This window comes from Littorina saxatilis, linkage group LG14 (assembly GCF_037325665.1).
Source record: "Littorina saxatilis isolate snail1 linkage group LG14, US_GU_Lsax_2.0, whole genome shotgun sequence".
Taxonomy (NCBI): domain Eukaryota; kingdom Metazoa; phylum Mollusca; class Gastropoda; order Littorinimorpha; family Littorinidae; genus Littorina; species Littorina saxatilis.
The window spans coordinates 10,571,284-10,598,196 of record NC_090258.1 but is presented as its reverse complement, the minus strand read 5'-3'; the positions used below and the strand labels follow the sequence as shown (position 1 = coordinate 10,598,196).

Genomic DNA, 26,913 nt, shown 5'->3' with positions numbered 1-26,913 from the left:
TGTGAAGAGAAGGAACATATATCACCGTTGGCGAAATGCAAGCGATGTGTGCATTTTTCAGCTAATGGCAGGCCATTGCGAGTTGGACTCTTGTCATGCTCTGGAAGCGGGGTATGTACAGTGAAGACCCCCCAATTTAAGACTCACTCAATTTTATGACCTTGTTTCTCAGACTCCCTGTTCATAACCTCTATAAAAATTACCCCCTTTTTAAGACCTGATTTTCTCAGATTTGTTAAGGTCATTAAAGCCATATGTACTCGATGACTATACACGCTAATTGCTTTACCAACAGCTGGAGACATGCTAAATTAAGTTCCCTGCAAAATATTGTGGTCTAGGACCCCTTCAATGTTGAGATATGTTAATTTTCATTTTGATCTGGATCGTCCTATTTATAGATTTGCCAACAGAGGTAGCGTTGACGCAAGGGAAATAACTCCGCGTCTTTGTTCACATCCAAAGTTTTTTAGACTCTAAAACAAGCTGTAATGCATGTATATGGTCCGCGCATGGCGACATATCGTCATTACATGGTCTTATGGTGCGTTTGACATCGATTATGGGCAAACTACACTTTGTAAACACGGGAGCGCGTACATATGCCTTTAAAGGGGGGACCCTGGCTCTCAAACAAAAAAAAGATTTAATACTAACGTTAAAAGAAATAATGAGTGGCTGCTGATACCAGTTGATCATGTTAAAAATCAAGGATAAGCCATAAATTGTTCTTAAAATAGCTAAAACTCTTCATCTTCAGGGAGCCTCCCAGACCCCCCCAACGGGGCCTTGCCCCTGTACCCCACAAGGGGTCTACCCCTGGACCCCAGGTTGTAACCCCCCCCACACACACACACACACACACACACACACACTTTCTTAACTGCTCCGCCCCTGCCTATCACTATCAGCCAGTATGTTAGTGTATGAACAAAAAAGCATAACAGTGGCAACTTGAGGACACACACACACGCATGCATGGTAGTGGCAAAGTTTCATTCATAAGACACCATGTCAATCCCTTCTATCACCAAGCTTGTGAACAATGTTTATAACCTCTAGCTGAATGACAAACTGAAACTGTAAATGGGAGGGGGGCTATAAACAAAGTGCAAAGCTGTCATGGGACTGCCTGTTTACCATGACATTTAAAGTCAAAGCCAATATCCCAAAAGAATATGATTCAATTTTTCAATTTTCAGTAACGGTAATAAGCCTTCAACCACACACACACACACACACATGCTTGGCATAATTCTCATACGGTTCATTAGCGATTGAGCCTGTCTGAGAATGGGCCACCAAACTACTTCCGGTGCTGAAAACCAGACGATCTATGGCGACTTGAGGTTGGTAGAACACTTTCGTTATTCGTACACTTTTAGCTTATTTTGGGTTAAGACATTTATTTGGTTAAAGTTAAAACAAAATATGCATTTATTGTGTGGTTATTTCGAGTTTGCATTCATGAGCAGCAACCAGGGATAATATATGTGCAAAATTCAGAACAAGCCGGACGATGTGAAACAGAAACAGTTGTTAGTCAGATTCATAGTCATAGTCGCAAACTTCGTTGCTACGAGAGAGTTTGTGGAATTGAGCTACACAGCCTATATTAGTATATAAGAGGTGTCTGCGGGCATCACAGCAAAAACGGGGCCCGGGTAGCTCAGGTGGTAGAGCACTGGACTTGTGATCGAGAGGTCGCTGGTTCGAATCCGGGCCGGGACGGACACGGGTCAACTTTATGTGCAGACCCAGAGACGGTATCCATCTCCCACCCCCGTGTCACCACAATGGCACGTTAAAGATCTTGGTCAGTCTACCATAAGTGCAGATGGCTGATACCACCTAAACACGCAAACATCAAAAAGCCGTGAGGGCGTAAAACTCGAATCGTATAAACCAATTCATGTCCAATATAGGCAATTAACCCTTAGGCTGGTTGTCGCGCTACTTTACGTATACTGTCACCTGGTTGTCATGTCACCTGGTTCAGGGCGGGACTACCGGGGGGGTTATGGGGGTTGCGCAAACCCCCCCCCCCCCCCCCCCTAGCCTAAACATGTACCTCACTTATTTAAAACATTTTTTATTATTGTTTATTTTATGCCGTTTCATGCAAGGAGCGACCATTTTGCTATCTCAGAATATGACCTACCCATCAGCTTCAGGGGGCAAAGCCCCCTGACCCCCACTGGCAACCCCCCCCCCCCCCCCCCTCCTCTTAGCCTAGTCCGGCCCTGTGGTTGTCACAACATATGTTGCGCTACAGGCTCAGTCTGTTTGGTCGGTTCCGATTACCTCCCATGGCTGCGAAAACCTATATGACCGTTTTTTGTTATTTTTCTCTCTGTTATTGTTAATTCACCAGTGGCTATGTAACATGTGTTACAGAATTGCACCAGTGTAAGGGTTAAGACCTGACGGACAATAAGCCCCTTAAAATTTACTTTTTACACAGCAAAAAGAAAGAGGGACATTATTATCGGACTGTCGAGGCAGATGCAGACAGCAACACTGTAGTGTAGCCTACACATTTCAATTTGCATTGTCAGGATCTGCGGTAGGACTTCAGATTGACATACCACAGATAATGTTTTAATAGTATGGAGAGCTGAATTAGTTCATAGGTGCCAATGGGTGATGAATTTCTATGATGCTGGCAAGCAAGTACAGAAATGTTGAGGTCTTAAATGAAGGCAAGCATTCCGGGATGCGCTTGTATAAAGTCCCCTGTTTCTTACAGGCGAGATTGGCGAGTGGGGCAAGGAAGTACCGTTTCTTGGGCACATCTCGCCGCGAGTGACGCTAGGATTCTTGCCTTGAACACTAGGTAGCTTTGGGCTTGCTCGCTTGGCAAGAAAGCATTGCGGCCACGCAGCTGCCAATCCGATTAACTGTCCATGGTTTTTTACCGACCAGTGCAGACGACCTTTTCGGTATCAACCAATGGTGTTTAATTCTTGCGTAGCTAGCCATAAAACTGTTTCCTGGACACTCTCGCCTTCTAGCTCCGCAACGGCTAGCCGAAAGAATATCTCGCCTGAAAGAAACGCGTCAGATCTGCGTGTTTCACTGTTTGTGTGCTTGTTTCTGCAAGACACTGATCCACTTCTGTGAATTTAAGTCAGGGGCGGACGAGGGGGGGATGCACAGGGTGCAGGTGCACCCCCCCTCCAGCAAAAAAAAATAAAAAAAAATTGGAAAGCTGATTCTATGACCATTTCTAAGTTCAAATGGCACCAGATGGCACCATTTTGCTTCTTTGGGCCAAAAATTTTTCCGGGGGGGCATGCCCCCGGACCCCCCTTAGCAAATTCAGGCGCTTCGCGCCCATCACATTCACTTTCGATTCAAAGTGCACCCCCTCTTACAAAGCAACTGATCCGCCCCTGTAAGTAAGTTACTTTTCGTGGAGGTGCATTTCATGGTGCAAAAAATGGGCGAGAATTGATAAACTCTGTGGCAATGATGTCATTTGAGATTCATTTTTGAGTCACTTGAGAAAAAGTGACTCTATGTAATCGGTCAGTGTTAGTCTGTCCGGCCGGCCGTCTGGCCGGCCGGCCGTCCGGCCGGCCGGCCGTCCGGCCGGCCGTCCGTAGACACCACCTTAACGTTGGACTTTTCTCGGAAACTATCAAAGCGATCCGGCTCATATTTTGTTTAGTCGTGACCTCCAATGACCTCTACACTTTAACGATGGTTTCGTTGACCTTTGACCTTTTTCAAGGTCACAGGTCAGCGTCAAAGGAAAAATTAGACATTTTATATCTTTGACAAAGTTCATCGGATGTGATTGAAACTTTGTAGGATTATTCTTTACATCAAAGTATTTACATCTGTAGCCTTTTACGAACGTTATCAGAAAAACAAGGGAGATAACTAGCCTTTTCTGTTCGGCAACACACAACTTAACGTTGGGCTTTTCTCGGAAACTATAAAAGTGACCGGGCTCAAATTTTATGTGAACGTGACTCCCAGTGACCTCTACACTTTGACGTCTGCTTTGGTGACCTTTGACCTTTTTCAAGGTCACAGGTATGTCTTGAAGGAAAAAAATTGAAATATCATATCTCTGAAACTATTCATCGGATTTGATTCAAACTTTATAGGATTATTCTTTACATCAAATTATTTACATCTGTATTGTGTTGTGAATAGCAATTTCTTCCTGTCCATCTGATGCCTCATATAATATTCAGAACTGCGAAAGTGACTCGATCGAGCGTTTGCTCTTCTTGTTCTTCTTCTTCTTAAGCGTTCCAGAAATTCTGGTGACGTGTGAGCTCGTTTGCCCATTTGCTCGTTTGCCACACTATACTCTGAGAGCATAGTCAGCTCACTCCGCTTTCGTTGGGTAGGCATGCTGGGTATTTTCGTGTTTCCATAACCCACCGAACTCCGACATGGATTACAGGATCTTTTCTGTGCGCACTTGGTCTTGTGCTTGCGTGTACACACGAAGGGGGTTAAGTCACTAGCAGGTCTGCACATAAGTTGACCTGGGAGATCAGAAAAATCTCCACTCTTAACCCACCAGGCGGCAGCGACCGGGATTCGAACTCACGACCACCCGATTAGGAGGCCGACGTCTTACCACTGCTGAAAAATGATTTCATACGTGATTGGCTGTCTCTGCAAGTATGCGACCACAATTGTATTAGATAATCAGCTCCAATGTACATTCTTTCCAACAAAAAGAGTGTACATGTAATATTGAGCGGACAGTGCAGCACAAAACACAGATCAGCTCCAATGTACATTCTTTCCAACAAAAAGAGTTTACATGTAATATTGAGCGGACAGTGCAGCAGAAAACGCAGATCGGAACTAATTGTCACTGTCAAGTCGGTCGCTTGATTTCACTGTCAGTGTCACACGTGGTTGTTGGCCTCAGTATTTCCAAGGAAAATCAACTACAGTGGAACCCCCCCCCCCCCCCCCCCCCCTTTTTTTACGACCTCCACAAATCTGAGTAAATTAGGTCTTAACAAGTCGCGTAAGGCGAAAATACAATATTTAGTCAAGTAGCTGTCGAACTCACAGAATGAAACTGAACGCAATGCCATTTTACTCGTAGCATCGTCAGGCCACCGCTCATGGCAAAGGCAGTGAAATTGACAAGAAGAGCGGGGTAGTAGTTGCGCTAAGAAGGATAGCACGCTTTTCTGTACCTCTCTTTGTTTTAACTTTCTGAGCGTGTTTTTAATCCAAACATATCATATCTATATGTTTTTGGAATCAGGAACCGACAAGGAATAAGATGAAAGTGTTTTTAAATTGATTTGGACAATTTAATTTTGATAATAATTTTTATATATTTAATTTTCAGAGCTTGTTTTTAATTCGAATATAACATATTTATATGTTTTTGGAATCAGCAAATGATGGAGAATAAAATAAACGTAAATTTGGATCGTTTTATAAATTTTTATTTTTTTTTTAAATTTTCCGATTTTTAATGACCAAAGTCATTAATTATTTTTTAAGCCACCACGCTGAAATGCAATACCGAACCCCGGGCTTCGTCGAAGATTACTTGACCAAAATTTCAACCAATTTGGTTGAAAAATGAGGGCGTGACAGTGCCGCCTCAACTTTCACGAAAAGCCGGATATGACGTCATCAAAGACATTTATCAAAAAAATGAAAAAAACGTTCGGGGATTTCATACCCAGGAACTCTCATGTCAAATTTCATAAAGATCGGTCCAGTAGTTTAGTCTGAATCGCTTTACACACACACACAGACACACACACACACACACACACACACACACACACACACACACACACACACATACACCACGACCCTCGTCTCGATTCCCCCCTCTACGTTAAAATATTTAGTCAAAACTTGACTAAATATAAAAAGGAGGGAGTCTTAAAATGAGGGTAAATTTACAAGAGGATATGAATAGAAAATCCGAAAAACTAAGGTCTTAAGTTAAAAGGGAGGAAGTCTTATATTGGGGGGTCTTAAAATGGGGGTTCCACTGTATTCTACAAAGCACAAAACCTGACAGAGTTGTTTTTCTGGAAATTGTCTGTTGACAGCACTGACAACATTTGCCGGTAACTTCTGAATGTTTTGAATTTTTATTTTCAGATTTCAACTTTTCTGAGTTGATGTGAATCTCAGCACTTGAGGCTGCACAGATATCTCTGATATATTTCACTCCGCCCCTTGTGTGTGTCATCTGCAAGCTTTTGCTTTATGTCTCTCCTGGTAAGTATGGAAGATGGTGCTGCTGGAAGAATTATAAATACATGTACAAATTTCTGTTGAAATCTTTTTAACCATTTTTTGTTGATCTCAGTGTTGTTCTCAGGCCTCGGTCTTCAGTCCCTGGTTCACGCTTGTCTGGCTAACTGTTCCTTAGTCTTCATGCGTATGAGGTCTTCTGAGTAAACAAATTTTTTTGTTTCCAGAGTTACATTTGAACCTAGACATATTTTCAACCCAGTTCCAACTAGCTTATTGTTTTTATAGTCTGGGAACAACACTAGTGCTCTCTCTCTCTCTCTCTCCCTCCTCCCCTCCCCTCCCTCCCTCCCTCTCCCTCCTTCCCTCCCTCCCCTCTCTCTCTCTCTCTCTCTCTCTCTCTCTCTCTCTCTCTCTCTCTCTCTCTCTCTCTCTCTCTCTCTCTCTCTCTCTCTCTCTCTCTCTCTCTCTCTCTCTCTCTCTCTCTCTCTCTCAAAAGTATTCTTACTTTGAGTGTTGTGTTTATGCTGTCATTGTATGAGAGTTTTGTTTTAGGGGGGTGTTATAAGGTGTGTGGGGAGACGCAGTGAGTTTTTTTCCAATCATTTTCCTTCCTTTTTTTGTTTAGTGCTTGTCTATGTAAGTATGTCACTGTTGAGTATCTTGTATACATTGTAAGCAGTGGTAATCTTTTTGAATCTGAACTGATAAGTATGGCTTTTAAGACCCCCTCCTCTTTAACACCCTGTTTTCTCAGGCTTTCTGTTCATAATCTCTGTAAAGATATCCCCATTTTAAGTCTCATTTCTTGGCCTGATTTCTCAGATTTTTGGAGGTATTAAATGGGAGGTTCCACTGTAGTATGTTATAAACAGTTATCTACCACTGTAGTATGTTATAAACAGTTATCTACCACTGTAGTATGTTATAAACAGTTATCTACCACTGTAGTATGTTATAAACAGTTATCTACCACTGTAGTATGTTATAAACAGTTATCTACCACTGTAGTATGTTATAAACAGTTATCTACCACTGTAGTATCTTATAAACAGTTATCTACCACTGCTTTATCTAATCATATAGCTGATCTCTCTTGCTTGCTGGAGGCCTATTTCAAATCAAATTTTCTTCAGGGGGAAATTCATTTGCTTTATTGTTTTCAATGTTAGAATAAGTACTTTGTAAAGTCCGGGTAGAAGCTATTCTGTAACATTGCTGTCTTAGCTTGGTACTTTATAACCAACGTGGAACCCCCCCCCCCCCCCCCCCCCCCCCCCCCCCCCCCCCCCCCCTTTAGGCAAAAAAAAAAATAGTCTGTTTACGGTAACCCGACCGACCCTATTTTTATCGCGCGACCCTAGACTTTTTTTTGGCATTTGGGGGGGGGGAATTTTTTTGGTTTTTTTTGCAAAATAACGTAAAAATATGGTTTTTTTGAAAGAAACAAAAACAAACAAAAAAAAAAGCGACCTACCGACCCTATTTTTTTGGCTTATGTTACCGTAAACAGACCTCTCTTTTTTTTGGCCTTAAAGACACACACTCACACACCTACCCCTCCAACCTCATTGTAGAGGGAGTCTTAAAATGGAGGGTCATTGTCTCCCAGGTACGGATATATCGTACCCACTCATATGGCTCTATCTGACCAGGTACGGATATATCCGCTCAGACTTCCTGTAATGTCCATCTAACGTCTGCATTCCAGCGTGTTGCAACACAGTTTCTACACAGTGCTGCAGCACAGCCACAACTGGTCTTGACTTAAAAAAAACTTGGTCAACATAGGTGGGGCAGAAAGTGTTAAAAGAGATGTTAATACTGTGCGTTGAGCACCATAGACGCATAGGATGGCCATGGCAAGATTAACATACAATGTGCGAACATGAAGTTATTAAAATTTATGATGGATACGAGAAATATTATGAACAATTGAAAATATAGAGATTAATTGAGATTAATAAATGTAGGAAGGGAAAACAGCATTAAAAAGCTTTATGCTTGTGTGCCATTCTTTTTCTATAGTTTGAATTCGAAAGAAAAGATAAGTTATATTCATGCAGTATTATGACTGAAATCTGTAGTTTGGGCATAGCTCAAAAATGTGAACTGGCCACTATCTTCTGAATAAGGGAATTCCTGTAAGAAAAATTGCATTTATTAACTGTTTCTTCTTCTTCTTCTTCTGCGTTCGTGGGCTGAAACTCCCCCGTACACTCGTGTTTTTTGCACGAGTGGAATTTTACGTGTATGACCGTTTTTTACCCCGCCATTTAGGCAGCCATACGCCGTTTTCGGAGGAATTAACTGTTTAATTTGCATACTTACCAGAGATTATTTCTACTTTGGTGTTATGTTCTTGAAAATTTCACTAGCTTCTAGTCATTTTTTGACTCACATGCGAAGCAAAAGTGAGTCTATGTACTCACCCGAGTCGTCCGTCCGTCTGTCCGTCCGTCCGTCCGTCCGGAAAACTTTAACGTTGGATATTTCTTGGACACTATTAAGTCTATCAACACCTGATGTGGCCTGATGGTGTATGGTTACAAGATCTCAAAAAACATGTGCGGCAACTTGACCTCACTTCAAGTTCAAGGTCACAGGGGCCGTAATTGTTGTCTTAAAAACGACCATTTTTCACATTTTCGCAATTTTTTTCTGAAGTTATTGAGAATGGCAACCTTAGCTATGTATGCTATACAGGGCAATGTAAGCCCTATCTTTGGACACCAGTTTGGTTGACCTTGCTTCAAGGTCAAGGTCGCAAGGGTCCTTTAAAGTTGGATTGTATACATAGTTTGAAGTGACCTTGAACTATGGAAGGTAACTCTTCCAAATCTACATATGTGTGAGGGAAATACATTATACTTACAAAAGTGAGTCTATATACTCACCGACATCGTCCGCCTGTCCTTCCGGGCGTCCGTCCCCCCCATCCGTCTGTGAAACCTTTAACATTGTATATTTCTTGGACACTATTAAGTCTATCAACACCAATTGTGGCCTGATGGTGTATGGTTACAAGATCTTCAGAAACATGTTTGGCAACTTGACCTCACTTCAAGGTCACAGGGTCCTTCAAAGTTGAAATGTATATATTTTGAAGTGACCTTGACCTTGAACTATTGAAAATAACTCTTCCAAAACTACATATGTGTGAGGGAAATACATTAGATCTTCAGAAACATGTTTGGCAACTTGACCTCACTTCAAGGTCAAGGTCACAGGGTCCTTCAAAGTTGAAATGTATATATTTTGAAATGACCTTGACCTTGAACTATTGAAAATGACTCTTCCAAAACTACATATGTGTGAGGGAAATACATTATATTTTCATAATAACTCACATTAGGTTACATATCTTCAAGTTCCAGGTCAGTTTGAGTTAAACTGATATTTGTCAAAAAAGAGAAAACAGGCGCCAGACTAGAGAGAAGTCGGAGAACTGAGGTTCCTTGTTCGACTCGATCCCCTAATGACCAGCGATTAGCATTTTAGGATGGAGAACCTTTTGACACATTATGCACCATAACTTGGATGCAATTACTGAATGTGCAACTCACAATGGCATTAGTTTTCTGTAATTATTTTCTTTACTGAATAAATATTGTTTTTCTCAGTTTTATTGTAAAATTATTCTGAAAGAAAGATCAAGGTCTGTTCAGCATGTGAGTCGTGTGGGCTTTGCCCTTCTTGTTATCTGGTGTTTTTTGCTTCATCATGTGTTTACCTTTATAACTAAGCTTGCTGTGCTGATTATATACATTGTATATCCCTAGGATTGATTGCTTGACTTAACAATTCTCATACCACTGCAGCGATACCTATAATGTAAGGTCGCCCCTTCATTTAGAGCTCACATCTCAATAAAGACATCTTGCAACATCCCAAATGTATTATCTTTTCAAAAGTTTCTCAATCATAAAAGGACGCTTCAACGCAGTACTGTTACAACACTTTTGGTTGTCACGTAGGTGTCCTATAATCAAATCTACAGTCGAACCTGTCTAAAGAGACCACCTAAAGGACTGAGCAAAAGTGGTTTCTTTAGGCAGGCGATCTTTATGGACAGGTGATTTATATAGTCGGAAAACCGTCAGGGATCCTTTGGGGTGGTCTTAATGTCCAGGTGGTCTCCAGGGCAGGTGGTCTCCAGGGCAGGTGGTCTCCAGGGCAGGTGGTCTCCAGGACAGGTGGTCTCCAGGGCAGGTGGTCTCCAGGGCAGGTGGTCTCCAGGGCAGGTGGTCTCCAGGACAGCTGGTCTCCAGGGTGGTGGTCTCCAGGGCAGGTGGTCTCCAGGGCAGGTGGTCTCCAGGGTGGGTGGTCTCCCGGGCGGGTGGTCTCCAGGGCAGGTGGTCTCCAGGGCAGGTGGTTTCCAGGGCAGGTGGTCTCCAGGACAGGTGGTCTCCAGGGCAGGTGGTCTCCAGGGCAGGTGGTCTCCAGGACAGGTGGTCTCCAGGACAGGTGGTCTCCAGGATGGGTGGTCTCCTGGGCGGGTGGTCTCCCGGACGGGTGGTCTCCAGGGCAGGTGGTCTCCAGGGCAGGTGGTCTCCAGGACAGGTGGTCTCCAGGGCAGGTGGTCTCCAGGACAGGTGGTCTCCAGGGCAGGGGGTCTCCAGGGCAGGTGGTCTCCAGGACAGGTGGTCTCCAGGGCAGGTGGTCTCCAGGACAGGTGGTCTCCAGGACAGGTGGTCTCCAGGGCAGGTGGTCTCCAGGGCAGGTGGTCTCCAGGGCAGGTGGTCTCCAGGGCAGGGGGTCTCCAGGGCAGGTGGTCTCCAGGGCAGGGGGTCTCCAGGGCAGGGGGTCTCCAGGGCAGGTGGTCTCCCGGGCGGGTGGTCTCCAGGGCGGGTGGTCTCCAGGGCGGGTGGTCTCCAGGGCAGGGGGTCTCCAGGGCAGGGGGTCTCCAGGGCAGGGGGTCTCCAGGGCAGGTTTGACTGTACATTGTCCCTGGATTTATTCACTTTTATCAAAGTTTCCCTGACTTGAAAGGAAACCTTAAATGCGGGTACACTGTTTGGCCTGTCTCAAGGGTGTCTTTTCATCATATGTACCACTGTTACCGCCTTCCAACCTCCAAGCCTTCTTCTGCTGGGGTGTGAAGCCCAACATTTACTTTGGTTTAATCTTGCAGCACTGTGCCTGTTCCAAATCTCACTTCTCCGAATCTCCGCCCGCTCGCAAGCCTTTTGAGCGCAATGCCACGTCACCTCTGGTTGGTTGCTATTTTTAGATGTTGATGTCATAGAAACTGACTGGCTTTTGCAAGCTGCTGTGAAAAATTGACTCACTTTAAACATATTTTCTGCTGTTTTTTTAAAAGTTGCTGGGGAAAAAATTGGTAGGCTGAGTCTCATTGATTATTAAAGAATTTATTTATATAATTTTTTTTTTGGGGGGGGGAAGTAAATTGCCTGGAAAAATGATGGGCTTACTTTGAAAATGTGCAATGATGTTTTCCTACGTTGTTTTTCCAGCTACATTTTTTTATTGTTTTTTTTTTTGTGTGAACAAAATGGATGTGAAAGTACGGACATGCCTGGGTTTTTTTTTATTCCATACAGTGGAACCCCCCTTTTACGACCTTCAAAAATCTGTAATTTGACAGAGGTTTATGAACAGAAAGTCTAAGAGAACAGGGTCTTAAAAGGGAGGGTCAGTCTTAAATTGGGGGGACTTAAAAGGGGGGTTCCACTGTATTTCATGTATTCAATAGCCAGGCTTTGAATTTCTACTTTTATCATGATAAATGCCTAATTACTTGCTTGATGATATTAAGATGAGATTGAGAGCAATCACAACTATAGTCAATCGTTGTGGCACTGTGCTAAGCGTGAGCTTATTTAGGCACTTAAGCAAATATATCACAGCGAAGCCTCCTTTGTCTGTCTGTCTGTCTGTCTCTTGTTGCTGTTGTTTGTTTTGTTAGTGTTGTTCTTTGATGTTCATTTTGTGTCTTGATTAAGTCTTGCTACTTGCTTTTGTTGTTCTTTATAAATTATCTACAGTAGCGCTACTTGTAATAATATATTACATATTAGCTCTAACTCGGGTAATATTTTTTTCTCTCCATTTTTCTTGATTTTGTTGTCATTGTTGTCATTAAATGTTGTTGTACGGTTGTGTAGATGGGAGGGCTTAACTCTGTAAGTATTGAATTGATGAATTTTATTAGTGAGCTGCGTTGTATTTTGATATTTTAGATTTTTTTGTGTATAAAACTATAATTTACTAACTGTGTTCACCTTTTCAGTTGTAAATCAAACTTTTCAAAAATGATTTTCCGAGGGCTGTAGTGTTTATATTTTTGTTTGAGTTTTCTTCAGAAGTTTATATTTCTTTATAAATGCTTGTAGTGCTTTTGGTATTTTTAAGGCTGATTAATTATGTGGGCTCTTTAATGGATAGCTAGCTGGATGAACAGAACAGTTGTATGGTTATATTCCCTTTGAAGACCAAGTATGTATCCCATTTGTAGTTGTAAACTGAATACTGAACCTTTCGGTATGGCTAATTTTTTTTTTAATCTGATTTTAGCTTAATTAGTTCCCTCAGCAGGTATCTTTCTTTCTTGTGACATTAAATGCTCTTGTTGTAAAATCTTTTTGACAAAACTTCAAGGATGACTCGTGAAGAAAGGAAGTGTGTTTGTGTAAATTTACTATCCAGTGTTGTTGGAATGATATGCTAATATTCAATCAATCAATCAATATGAGGCTTATATCGCGCGTATTCCGTGGGTACAGTTCTAAGCGCAGGGATTTATTTTTTTATTTTTTTATTTTTATTTTATGCAATTTATATCGCGCACATATTCAAGGCGCAGGGATTTATTTATGCCGTGTGAGATGGAATTGTTTTACACAATACAACATGCATTCACATCGGCCAGCAGATCGCAGCCATTTCGGCGCATATCCTACTTTTCACGGCCTATTATTCCAAGTCACACGGGTATTTTGGTTGACATTTTTATCTATGCCTATACAATTTTGCCAGGAAAGACCCTTTTGTCAATCGTGGGATCTTTAACGTGCACACCCCAATGTAGTGTACACGAAGGGACCTCAGTTTTTCGTCTCATCCGAAAGACTAGCACTTAAACACACCACCTAGGTTAGGAAAGGGGGGAGAAAATTGCTAACGCCCTGACCCAGGGTCGAACTCGCAACCTCTCGCTTCGAGCACAAGTGCGTTACCACTCGGCCACCCAGTCCATCCATGTCAGAGTTCGGTGGGTTATAGAAACACAAAAATGCCCAGCATGCTTCCCCCGAAATTGGCATATGCTGCCTTATTGGCGGGGTAAAAACGGTCATACACGTAAATATCCACATGAATGAACGTGGGAGTTTCAGCCCATGAACAGAGCAAAAGAGAAGAAGAAGTAAGAGTCAGGGAGTCAGAGATCAAACAAGGTTTAGTCACATTTAGTGATTATATGTTGTGATCTTCTTGTTGTGTGGTCCTTTAAAACAGTGTTAGCTGAGTTGTAAATGTACTTTTGTGTGGTGATTATTATTATTTTTATTAAGATAAATAGCTTTATGTCGAATGGACATATAAGAGGATTGATTATTCAGAAACTTGCTGGTATTTATTACTTGATCAATTAATTAATCATGTAAGTGATTGATGGGATAGATTGCCCGAGAGTATTATGGATTCAGTGATGGATGGTATGGACTGACTGGCTCACTGACTGATTGATTAATTCCAGTGTTATCACAAGGGGAGACTGTCACTATCAGTTCCAACCAGATGTTCGACTCAGGTGGTCAACGTTCCGTTAATTGGTTGACTGACTGATTGGTTGACTGACTGATTGGTTGACTGATTTCAGTCTCAGCGCAAGGGGACAGCAGTGGCAGCAATCTGATTGAATTAATAAATGCTTGATTGAATGGTTGACTGACTGACTGACATATTGACTCGTTGATTGGCTGATTGCAGTGACAGTCAACATGAGCACCAATGAGCATCAGACTAGGAAGTGGCAACAGTTTAATTGAATTAATGAATGGTTGATTGACTGACTGTCTGACTGATTGATTGATTGATTGATTGACTGATTGGTTGACTGATTTCAGCACAAGGTGATAGCAGTCAACATGAGTACCGATGGGTCATCAGGCTTGGAAGTGGCAACAATTTGATTGAATTCATAAATGCTTGATTGAATAGTTGACCGACTGACTGGTTGGTTGACTGGTTGGTTGACTGACTGACTGGTTAATTGACTGATTGACAGTCAACATGAGCACCAGTGGGTCACCAGACTAGAAATGGAAACCATCTAATTGACTTGCTGATTGAATTAACAAGTGCTTGATTGAATGGTTCACTGACTGACTGATTGATTGACTGATCGGTTGACTGGTTGCAGTTTGACCACAAGGTGACAGCTTGAGCACCAGTGGCTACCAGACTAGGAAGTGGAAACCGTCTAATTGACTTGCTGATTGAATTAATGAGTGCTTGATTAAATGGTTGACTGACTGACTGTTTGGTTGACTGATTGGTTGACTGGTTGCAGTCTGACCACAAGGTGACGGTGACCATGAGCACGGTCAACGAATCGTGCGGCTCGGAGGTGGTCAACGTGCAGTTTGACAACTTGGGGTCGGCTTACACTCTGCACACCGTCATAGGTAAACACTTTTCTTTTCCTTTTTCCTTGCTCTTTCCTTTTTCATCTTATTCATTTCTTGTTTTGCCGCAGCTTCCTGACACTCCGCAGTGTTTTCATCAATTGGAAATTTGAAAAATGAACGATGTAAGAATTGAAAAACAACGGAAAAGAAATTGTCAAGCATTGATGGCATTGGGTCTTATTTGTAGGAGTGGCGCATGAAACCCGTGGTAATTTAGGTACCCAGATCTGAAATCTTGCTTCTTCTTCTTCTTCTGCGTTCGTAGGCTGAAACTCCCCCGTACACTTGTGTTTTTGCACGAGTGGCATTTTACGTGTATGACCGTTTTTACCCCGCCATTTAGGCAGCCATACGCCGCTTTCGGAGGAAGCATGCTGGGTATTTTCGTGTTTCTATAACCCACCGAACTCGGACATGGATTACAGGATCTTTTCCGTGCGCACTTGGTCTTGTGCTTGCGTGTACACACGAAGGGGGATAAGCCACAAGCAGGTCTGCACATAAGTTGACCTGGGAGATCAGACAAATCTCCACACCTAACCCACCAGGCGGCCGCGGCCGGGATTCGAACCCACGACCTTCCCATTAAGAGCGCCCGTCACTCTGAAATCTTGCAGGTTCTTACCAATGTCAGGCATACAGAAATTAGATGAAGCGAATAACAAAGACAAAGCGTACATAAAGAATTTACAAGCTATCATGCAAGTACACCCAAAGTGAAATGCGAATAATGAAACGAAGAGGCGGCTGCAGTAGTCTAGCGGATAAGATTTCCGCTTCCCATGTGAGAAGTTGTGTTTACAGTTTTCTTTTCAACGGTATAAGTGTGTTTGTAGAATTGAGTCTGTATGATTTTTATTTCATTTCATTTTGCAGGGAAGGGTCACAAGGGGGCGTCTACGATACACCTGGCCTGTCACTCGGGCTCATCAACACAGGTAGCGATCAAACGAGTCAACTTGGAAAACTGGGACCAAGAGTATGCTTACATTCAGGTCAGTGCTTAGTTTACCTGTATACCTGCATTGTGTTGTTGTTCTCTCTCTGTCTCTCTCTGTCTCTCTCTGTCTCTCTCTCTCTCTCTCTCTCTCTCTCTCTCTCTCTCTCTTGCCTTCTGTCATGTAAGCATTAGTTAAGAGAAATGGTATGGATTGGATGACTGTTTTAATGTTTCTTTGCCAAACAACAAAACACAAAAAAACTGTGAGACAATTATTGTAAATGGTGTGTTTTGCAGAATGAGATGTACACATCTTACCTGTGACCTTTATTGTGTAGCTGTGTGCTGTGTTTTGCAGAATGAGATAGTGCTGACGCGGCAGTTGCAACACGAACACATCTTACCTCACTACTGTAGCTTTATCCATCAACATGAGTTGTGGACCGTCATGCCGTCTATGGGTTTTGGTAAGTCGCTTGACTTTTGTTTGGTTCTGGTGGTGGTGGGGGTGGTGTGTGCATGTGTATGTATCCGTACAAGTGTGTGTGTGTGTGCCTTTGTGTCTTTGCATGCATTTGTGTCTGTGCGTATGTGTGCATGCCTTTGCATGCATGATTGTGGGTGTGTGTGTGTGTGCATGCGTGCATCTGTGCATGCATGCATGCGTGTGTATGTGCATGTGTGTTGAATGTGACGTCTGTCACTATCAATATTCACAGAATGTTCACCATCAGAGAGCTGACGAACATTTATCTTGAAAGAGGGGTTTTAGATTGCCAGTAAAGCGGATAAAAGCAAACTGTGAGAAAAATAGATCTTTATTGGAAATTTAATTTTTTCCCCCCTTGTTTCTGGCTGTTTGGACTTTCATGTGATCATTCAAGCATAGCCATATATGCAACCATGGTTTGTATTGATCACACGTAGTATACGGCTGTTCCTGGCCTGCATTTTAGTGCTAGTTAAAAATAGTTAAGGCAGAGGCTACCAACAGCTTTCTTTCTTTCTTTATTTGGTGTTTAACGTCGTTTTCAACCACGAAGGTTATATCGCGACGAACCAACAGCTGCAGCCAGCACACTGTTAAGCACCCCCCGCGGGTTAGGGGGAAGAATTTACCCGATGCTCCCCAGCATGTCGTAAGAGGCGACTAACGGATTCTGTTTCTCCTTTTACCCTTGTTAAGTGTTTCTTGTATAGAATATAGTCAATGTTTGTAAAGATTTTAGTCAAGCAGTATGTAAGAAATGTTAAGTCCTTTGTACTGGAAACTTGCATTCTCCCAGTAAGGTAATATATTGTACCACGTTGCAAGCCCCTGGAGCAATTTTTGGCTCACGTAAGTGTAGCCTATGCGATCGTAACTTTGTCTGTCTGTGCGTGCGTTTGTGCGTGCGTGTGTGCGTGTGTGTGTATGTCTGTGGTAGAAACTTTAACATTTCCGAGTCTATGTGTGAGTGGTTATCCAAGACTATGGATAAAGCTCGCATAAGATTACGTCACGGTCAAAAGTGTTTGACGTCAATTAATGCATCATGACTGCATGCCTCCCTGTAGTCTTTCTCTCTCGCGTGGTGTGTGTGGTCTCGGTCATTGTTATTTTGAGCGGGCCGAGACTATTTGGCAGTCGTGTCCCTGTAAGTAGGCTACATGCAGACACAGACAGATCTAGATCTAGTGTCTCTCTTTCTTGCACAGTCGTCACCTAAGCTTACTGTGTGTGTGGGTGTGTATGTGTGACGGAGTGATTGAGTTTGTGTTACTGTTTGTCTATTTCTTACGTGAGCCTTGAAGGCTTCGCCTCTTGTTTGATTAGTGCTTTTGTGAACAAGAAACAATTAACAAGTGGCTCTATCCCATCTCCCCCCCTTTCCCCGTCGCGATATAACCTTCGTGGTTGAAAACGACGTTAAAACACCAAATAAAGAAATAAAGAAACACTGTTAAGCTCGCTTGCTTGTTAGACCCAAATGCTTCCACGCTACACCGTAAGATGGTACTTATAAGTGTATGGCTCTGAGTGAGCCAGCACTGCTATGTAGAGCGGTGGTGGAAAGGATGCTAAAAATAGCTCAGCCTGCCTGCAGCTAAGGAGGCAGAAAAGGAGCTTTGGGAACAGCCATGAGTACATGGCTGATATTTGTTTGTGTGCAGGGTCGTGCAGGGATCTTATGCAGGCCTTCCACACAGCGGGATTGCCGGAGATAGCGATTATCTACATTCTCAGGGACGTCTTCAAGGCTCTCGTTTATCTACACAGTAGAGGCATTATTCATAGGTAAGGGTCTCCACGCTTTTGGGGGAAGAATGCTGGGTATTTTCGTGTTTCTGTAATCCACCGAACTCGGACATGGATTACAGGATCTTTTCTGTGCGCACTTGGTCTTGTGCTTGCGTGTACACACGAAGGGGGTTCCGATGTCTTATCCACTAGGCCTGTCAACCAATTCAACACCGCGGCTGACTCCCACCCGGTTGGTAGTTTTCTCGTGCACCTTCGGCCAAGGTCTCACATAAAAGCATATGATGATTTTTTGAGTCACTTGAGAAAAAGTGACTCTATGTAATCGGTCAGTGTTAGTCTGTCCGGCCGGCCGGCCGTAGACACCACCTTAACGTTGGACTTTTCTCGGAAACTATCAAAGCGATCGGGCTCATATTTTGTTTAGTCGTGACCTCCAATGACCTCTACACTTTAACGATGGTTTCGTTGACCTTTGACCTTTTTCAAGGTCACAGGTCAGCGTCAAAGGAAAAATTAGACATTTTATATCTTTGACAAAGTTCATCGGATGTGATTGAAACTTTGTAGGATTATTCTTTACATCAAAGTATTTACATCTGTAGCCTTTTACGAACGTTATCAGAAAAACAAGGGAGATAACTAGCCTTTTCTGTTCGGCAACACACAACTTAACGTTGGGCTTTTCTCGGAAACTATAAAAGTGACCGGGCTCAAATTTTATGTGAACGTGACTCATTGTGTTGTGAATAGCAATTTCTTCCTGTCCATCTGATGCCTCATATAATATTCAGAACTGCGAAAGTGACTCGATCGAGCGTTTGCTCTTCTTGTTTTCAGGGGCGTCAAGGCAAGTCACGTTCTGATATCAGGCAGCGGTCTGGTGTGCTTAACGGGGCTGCACAACGCTTTCTCCACGGTGACAGGGGGAGAGAAGCTTCACGTGGTGTACGACTACCCTCAGCATGCTGTCGACTGCCTACAGTGGTTCAGTCCCGAAATACTTGCACAGGTCAGAGTTTAGCACACAGAAGGAGAGAGAGAGTGTTTGTTTGTGTGTGTGTGTGTGTGTGTGTGAGATAGAGAGATAGAAAATGTTGCACGTGTGTGTGTGTGTGTGTGTCCTAGCTTTTGATCTAAACAGGAGATCTTCGAAAGATAAGGTTCCTAATGATTCACATAACCTCTTCAGGTTGTCAGCACATATTGTGATTTTTTTTTCTCCAACTTCTGATAGCTCCTTTAGCTGTAGTTATTGTTAATGCACATTACATTTGGAAGAGACGAATTAATTTTAAATCTTAACAAGCAGAGTAAGGGTTACACATTTTCATAATTTTGCAGCTATACTTGTTAATGCCAATTATGGATATATATGTATGCCAACATTTGTTCTTGTTATGTTATCAGTTTGAATGGTTTTCTTGTTTTCCCCCTAAACAAATCTAAAGTCTATGTCCCAAAATGTGACCACGATACAGTGGAACCCCCCTTTTAAGACCCCTCAATTGACGACTTCCTCCCATTTAAGACCTTGCCTTTTCACATTTTCTGTTCATAACATCTGTACATTTACCTTCATTTTAAGACTCCCTCCTTTTTAAGACCTGATTTTCTCAGTTTAAATGTTGTTGTTGTTTTTTGACAGAATTTGGCAGGCTACGACACCAAGTCCGACATATACAGCATGGGCATTATGGCCTGTGAGCTGGCCAATGGGCAGGCTCCGTTCGCAGACATGCCCGTCACACAGGTGTGTGTGTGTGTGGTGTTTGTGTGTGTGCGTGTGTGCTCATATGCCAGCTTGTGTGTTTGTGTGTGTGTGTGTGCTCATATGCCAGCTTGTATGTTTGTGTGTGTGCATGTGTGCTCATATGCCAGCTTGTGTATGTGTTTGTGTGCTCATATGCCAGCTTGTGTGTTTGTGTGTGTGTGTCCTTGTGCATATGCCAGCTTGTGTGTGTGTGTGTGTGTGTGTTTGTGTGTGTGTGTGTGTGTGTCCTTGCTTATATGCCAGCTGGTGTGTGTGTGGCGTACATTACTGTTCAGATGGGAATGGTAAGGCCTGAACCAGTGTGAGAGGGGGAAGGGAGGGTGCACTCATTTTGATTACGTGTCTATAGAGATGTGGATTCCATACACGTAACAAAGGTGAGTTGTTTGAGCATTAATTTGCTCTTTGCGTTTTCAGCTCTTGTTAAAAGAGTTTAACAGAATATTTCTTCATTTTAGGCATTGGTAGAGAAAATCAATTCAGCTGTTTCACGTTGCTTTACAGATGTTGTTGGAAAAAATCAACGGTACGAAACCCATGCTGGCCGACTCTTCAACGTGTGGAGAGTTCATCATTGATGACAACAGCATGGACGAGGGTGAGTTGTTTGTTTGTTCGTTCATGGGCTGAAACTCACACAGCTTTTACATGTATGACCGTTTTTACCCCGCCATTTAGGCAGCCATACGCCGCTTTTGGAGGAAGCATGCTGGGTATTTTCATGTTTCTATAACCCACCGAACTCTGACATGGATTACAGGATCTTTTTCGTGCGCACTTGGTCTTGTGCTTGCGTGTACACACGGGGGTGTTCGGACACCGGGTAGAGTCTGCACACAAAGTTGACTCTGAGAAATAAATCTCTCGCCGAACGTGGGGACGAACTCACGCTGACAGCGGCCAACTGGATACAAATCCAGCGCGCTACCGACTGAGCTACATCCCCGCCCCGACGAGGGTGAGTGAGTGGGGAGGCAGCCATCTTGATTTAAAAAACCCGCATGGAAGTACAAACAAAGGAAGATTCTTTTTTAATTAAGAAAATGTCCGTTATGTGTAAAAACATTAGACAGTAGGGTCAGGTATGGTGAATGAGGACTGTGTAATTCAAATAGGTTCACCAACCCTGCTTATTTTACTGGAATGAAGTGGGAAACTTAATTCTTACTTTAAACCGATTTTATACACAAGCTGTCATTCCGTACTTTCCTCATACCATCCTGAAGAAGGCAGCTTGTTGCTGCCAAAATATTGATGAAGAAAGTACTAATCTGGTGACTGCTGTGTCCTCTTTGTGTTTAAATGTTTCTAAGAATCTGGCTGTTGTTTTGGACTTTGTACAAACTACAACTAAGTTTTTCAGTTGTTTTAGTCTTACTGGGAATGTTACGTATCCTATAAAAATAATAATAATAATAACAATAATAATGAGGATATTTATATGGCACAAATCCTAAAACAGTTCTAAGCCCCTCACAAAAACATACGTAAAATTTGATAAATAACCTATTCTGTACACAATTTTAAATCAAATATAAATACACATCAAAACATAAGCTGCCGTTTGTTCCTTTCAGTTGACGAGGAAGGCAGAAAGAGGACGCCAGAAGAGAAAGCCAACCACATATTTTTTGAGCGAACGTTCTCTCCACAGCTGCACCACCTTGCCTCGCTCTGCCTGGAGAAGAACTCGGCACAGAGGTGGGACTTTGCTTTTATCTGTCTCTTTGCTTTTCTTTGTAGTTCTTTGGAATATTTTATTTTGGCCTATATGGTCCGCTGGACCCAAAAAGCAACAATTGACTTACTAACTTTGGAATATTTAGCCCAGTAGCTCAGTGGGTAGGGGGGCCCTGGTAGCTCAGTGGGTAGGGGGGCCCTGGTAGCTCAGTGGGTAGGGGGGCCCTGGTAGCTCAGTGGGTAGGGGGGCCCTGGTAGCTCAGTGGGTAGGGCCCTGGTAGCTCAGTGGGTAGGTGGGCCCTGGTAGCTCAGTGGGTAGGTGGGCCCTGGTAGCTCAGTGGGTAGGGGGGCCCTGGTAGCTCAGTGGGTAGGGGCGCCCTGGTAGCTCAGTGGGTAGGGGGGCCCTGGTAGCTCAGTGGGTAGGGGCACCCTGGTAGCTCAGTGGGTAGGGGGGCCCTGGTAGCTCAGTGGGTAGGGGGGCCCTGGTAGCTTAGTGGGTAGGGGGGCCCTGGTAGCTCAGTGGGTAGGGGCGCCCTGGTAGCTCAGTGGGTAGGGGGCCCCTGGTAGCTCAGTGGGTAGGGGGGCCCTGGTAGCTCAGTGGGTAGGGGCGCCCTGGTAGCTCAGTTGGTAGGGGGGCCCTGGTAGCTCAGTGGGTAGGGGGGCCCTGGTAGCTCAGTGGGTAGGGGAGCCCTGGTAGCTCAGTGGGTAGGGGGGCCCTGGTAGCTCAGTCGGTAGGGGGGCCCAGGTAGCTCAGTGGGTAGGGGGGCCCTGGTAGCTCAGTGGGTAGGGGGGCCCTGGTAGCTCAGTGGGTAGGGGGGCCCTGGTAACTCAGTGGGTAGGGGGGCCCTGGTAGCTCAGTGGGTAGGGGGGCCCTGGTAGCTCAGTGGGTAGGGGGGCCCTGGTAGCTCAGTGGGTAGGGGGGCCCTGGTAGCTCAGTGGGTAGAGCACTGGACTTGTGATCCTCAGGTCATAGGTTTGAATCCGGTCAAGGACGAACATGGTTCAACTTGATGTGCAGATTCAGCGACGATATCCATGTCCCACACCTATGTCATCACTCTGGCATGGTAAAGACCTTGGTCATTCTACCAGTAAACACGCACACACCTGGGTAGCATGACTCTTGTTGCTGCTAGCTCTTCATTTGGAAGAAGTTTCTCGAATTTCTCAAGAGTGTGCTGAAACCGCTATATGTGGGGAAAAAGGCAGGTGCAAGTGTATTAATCGTGAGCACCTTTGTTGTGTTCAGACCATCAGCGTGCCAGATGTTGGAGCACCAGTGTTTCAAGTCGCTGCGTAAGAAGTCGACGGAGGTTCTGCCCGAAGCCTTCCATCCTGTCACACCCCTCACCAGCCTCGCCAACGTCCCAAAAGGTCACTTTTCTTTACATCTACAAGGGTAACCCAGACCTGGGAACCCATACGATTTTGCCGTATTTTGTACACATGATTGTCTAGAATACGTACAGTACGGTCAGGGGAAAACTATATGACGAGAAAAAGTTCCTAGACTACTTTTCCTCACAAGCGCATCCTGAAGCCAATTCAGTATTTTGACACATAATTACTGTTTTTGTCAGAAAGCACTGAAAGAAGCATTTGTTTAAAATGTATTGGTAAAATTAATTAGCATTTTTTACAGGGCTATTAATTTAGCTGTAAAATCTCTCCTCTTTGACTGGCTTTGCTTCGGTGACAGAAGGCGACTTAACTTGAGGAATGTTGACTGTTTGTGTTGGCAGATAGCTCAGTGGATGAAGACCTGGCGCGACACATGAGTGAAGTCTCCATGGAGGTGGATTGGAACTTTTGACGATGCGTCCGACGCCTCATGTTCTGACGACAAAACACTCCGGCGCCATCTTACTGTTTCATTGCCAGGCATTATGATGTTGACACTGCATGACTTATGTCTGCTGTTTTCTACAACTTGGCTTGCTAAAGCCAGATATTAATTGAGTGAAGTTGACTTTGCGAAGTCTACTGCACAAATCTTTTTCACTGAATTTTTGGTACAATGACTGAAGTCTTTGCGAAGTGAACTTCGAGCTCAATTCAGAACAGCCTTTCAGAATGTGTTAATGTGCAAAAAAAGATGTGGATATTGTTTGCTAAATGCCTACCTCTAACAGTGCAGGTACATTGCCTGCTTCACGGGTTAAGAACGCTGCTTCTGAGTTTTCTTACGGTTCACCTCCAAGGAGCTGTTGTATCAAACAAGTGAGAAAGAGAATTTTGACCAACTTCAGGTCTTTCATTGTGTCAGCGACTTGCTAGTGAAAATAGTGTATAGAAGCATTAAATTTGCCACTGTTATTTTCTGACAGAATCTGTGTAGTTTATAGATACAGTCTTGAGACAAAGTGTTACTGTCTGGCATCTGCCTCGAGAGTCTGAGAAAAATGTCACACTTTCTTTTTTGCTGCGATGCCCGCAGAATCCCTCCGTAGGGTGGTGCACTCTGACACCTCATACGTAGGCAGGATAGGTTTTGTGCGTGTCCTTTTAGATTTGCTATTGAAGACAAGAGCCATTACATTAGGCAAAAAAAAAAAAAAAAGGTCTGTTTACGGTAACATAGGCCCAAAAAATAGGGTTGGTAGGTCGGGATTTTTTTTATTTTAATTTTTTTTCTCTCCCCAAAACCATATTTTTACGGGGTTTTTTTGTTTTTTTTTCTTCCCCAAATGCCAAAAAAGTCTAGGGTCGCGCGAAAAAAATAGGGTCGGTCGGGTTACTGTAAACAGACTATTTTTTTTGTGGCCTTAGCAGCTGTGAAACATGTCAACCGAGATTAAAGGCACACTCCTTCCCGTGCAAGCAGTTGGGTTCAGCATGAATCTCAAAGCTGGCCAGGCTTTTCACATCAATAAGACCATCAGTCCAATCAATCAATATGAGGCTTATATCGCGCGTATTCCGTGGGTACAGTTCTAAGCGCAGGGATTTATTTTTTTAATTTTTATTTTATGCAATTTATATCGCGCACATATTCAAGGCGCAGGGATTTATTTATGCCGTGTGAGATGGAATTTTTTGTACACAATACATCACGCATTCACATCGGCCAGCAGATCGCAGCCATTTCGGCGCATATCCTACTTTTAACGGCCTATTATTCCAAGTCACACGGGTATTTTGGTGGACATTTTTTATCAATGCCTATACAATGTTGCTATTTCTGGCAAAGCATACTGTCAGTTGTGCCGGAAAGAAATAGGTTACGCGAACAAGGGCTTCGCTGCTATCACAGGCCACTGTGAAACGCAGATGTTGGTAAAGGCATAATTTAGTTGCTCAATCTTCTTGGGGGGGGGGGGGGAGGTCATTTTAGGTAAAAAAAATCTCCAAAAAATCTTCAAATTCGGGGCCCCCGCCTTTGTAAGCTGAACTCACTTTTTCCAATGCTAGGCCCTGACATTTGAAGTCAGTCTTTGCTTTGCAATAGAGAACCAACAATGGAGGTAGAAAGGAGAAGTACAGATACAGTGGAACCCCCCTTGTGAGATCTCCAAAAATCTGGTTTAAAAAAGGAGGGAGTCTTACAATGGGGGTTATTTTACAGAGGTTATGAACAGAAAGTCTAAGAAAACCAAAATCTTAAATAGGAGGGCGTCTTAAATAGGAGGGCGTCTTAAATAGGAGGGAGTCTTAAATAGGAGGGAGTCTTAAATTGGGGGGTCTTAAAAGGGGGGTTCCACTGTAACCGGTTACTGACTGCTTGTGGAGCCATCCTTCGCATAGTTAATGTTAAATTTGTGTTTTCAGTCAAAATTGATTATTTCCATGTAATCTGAAAATGCTCAACTACTTTATTTCTTGAGAGTAGTCACTCCCAATAAGCACATGTATCACTTTGAATTTCCCGCAGTGGGGCACTGCGGTTATGAAATTAAAAGCCCCTCCTGTTTTTGGAACCGCAGGAGCTTTCTAGTTTGCTGTTAGGTAGATTTTTGGTTCCTCTTTCCTGTCATGCTCTCTTTTTCTTCATGAATTCTTTTCTTTTTTCTGCCTTCTTGCTCATTCACCTGTATTTTTTCCAAAAATCTCTTCTCTTGCCGCTTGTCTCGCGATTCATGTATAGTTTAATCTGTTAGTGTTCTGATGTAAGTCCAGCAGTAGATAGGTTAAGCCTATTTTAACATACTGGAAACTGGTAATCTTCCAGTAGGTATTAATTTAGTTTTACTAAAGCCTGCTGGGACACAAGTAATGGGTTAGTGCATTTGTAAACAGGAATCGCTTGACAAGTGGCCCCCTTCATCCCCCCCTTCCTCGTCCTGATATGGCTCTGCGTAGTCGGCTGGACGTTAAGCAACAAATAAACAAACAAACAAAATCACTTTGAATTAGCAGTTTGCAATATGCAAATACCTTTTGAGCAGGTTACATTTTCTTATATTTTGACGTGGTAGGGAAGGTAGCCAAGACAGAGAGTGTCTGTAACAGACGGGACAGACTGCTCTGTTATCAGTTTGGAAAGACGGAACACAAATGTTGGATTTATTTTAAAAAGAAAAACATTATTTTTCAAACGTTTGTAAGGAGGAGGAAGCCAGATTCAATTTTGTTTCTTTTTTTGCCCGAGACAGTGAGAGACACTGACTGTATTTTACAAGCTTATGGACTGCAAATCTGGTGAATTAGAGTTGAGGCTGCAATTGTGTGAAGATTATAGCCAAGATGATTTCAAAATGTATTTGGGAACAAACCTTGCAAGTTGCATGTTAGATCAGTATTTATTCAACACGCATAAGCATTATGTGGCTGTGACATTGCTTGACATGTGGTGTAAATATGAATGCAGACCTGTTTACCCATACGATTGCGCCGTATTTTGTACGCAAAGTTGCCAAGGATACGACCAATATGTTTGGAGAGAAAAAAATACGACGATCGTAAAAAAAATCAAGTTTGATCGTGATCACTAAATGGAAGAAGAAGAAATCGAATGTAGGTTGCCAAACCTGTTCTCCCGATAGCCCAGTGGGTAATATCCAGCTTTGACGATTGGTCAACGTAATCACGTGAGACGTGATATGACGAGATTTTATCTGCCGCCATTGTTGTCGTCGAGTCCAGCACGTTGACGAAAATGTCGAAGCGAAAAGCAGTAACGCCTAAAACGGACAATGTTATTGCTGCCCTTGAAGCAATAGCTCATGAACGTTTCTTGCGAGTTGCAAAATGCTCTGAATATTTTGAAAGTACGCTGAATCTGGGTGAAAAGTACACCAAAGTCAAAGTGTGGGTAAACCGGTCTGTGAATGTAGTACTGCTACACTAAAAATGTACGCATATAAAATGTATCTTACTTTCTCTTGAAAGAGTTGCGAATGAGAATGAAAAAGAGAGGGTGTGGATGCGACCGAGTTATTCTTTATTTGGTGTTTAACGTCGTTTTCAACCACGA

General features: G+C 43.3%; 1 protein-coding gene across 3 annotated transcripts; it reads left to right on the top strand.

Annotated features, from left to right (window-relative positions):
* Window positions 1-1,273: 1,273 nt before the first annotated feature.
* On the top strand, window positions 1,274-26,819 carry LOC138947082 (STE20-related kinase adapter protein alpha-like). 3 transcript variants are annotated; one of them, XM_070318522.1, is made up of 15 exons: window positions 1,274-1,349; window positions 6,115-6,234; window positions 11,345-11,425; window positions 12,339-12,356; window positions 14,747-14,861; window positions 15,741-15,859; window positions 16,163-16,271; window positions 17,959-18,082; window positions 18,887-19,058; window positions 19,695-19,799; window positions 20,325-20,418; window positions 21,398-21,521; window positions 22,750-22,874; window positions 23,243-24,042; window positions 24,270-26,819. In XM_070318522.1, the coding sequence occupies exons 2-14, from the start codon at window positions 6,223-6,225 to the stop codon at window positions 23,311-23,313; spliced, it is 1,269 nt and encodes a 422-aa protein (XP_070174623.1). In that variant the 5' UTR covers window positions 1,274-1,349; window positions 6,115-6,222; the 3' UTR covers window positions 23,314-24,042; window positions 24,270-26,819. The 3 variants fall into 3 exon arrangements, with proteins under 3 accessions (XP_070174623.1, XP_070174624.1, XP_070174625.1); XM_070318523.1 differs by lacking the exon at window positions 12,339-12,356; XM_070318524.1 differs by lacking the exons at window positions 11,345-11,425; window positions 12,339-12,356.
* The last annotated feature ends 94 nt before the right edge of the window (window positions 26,820-26,913 follow it).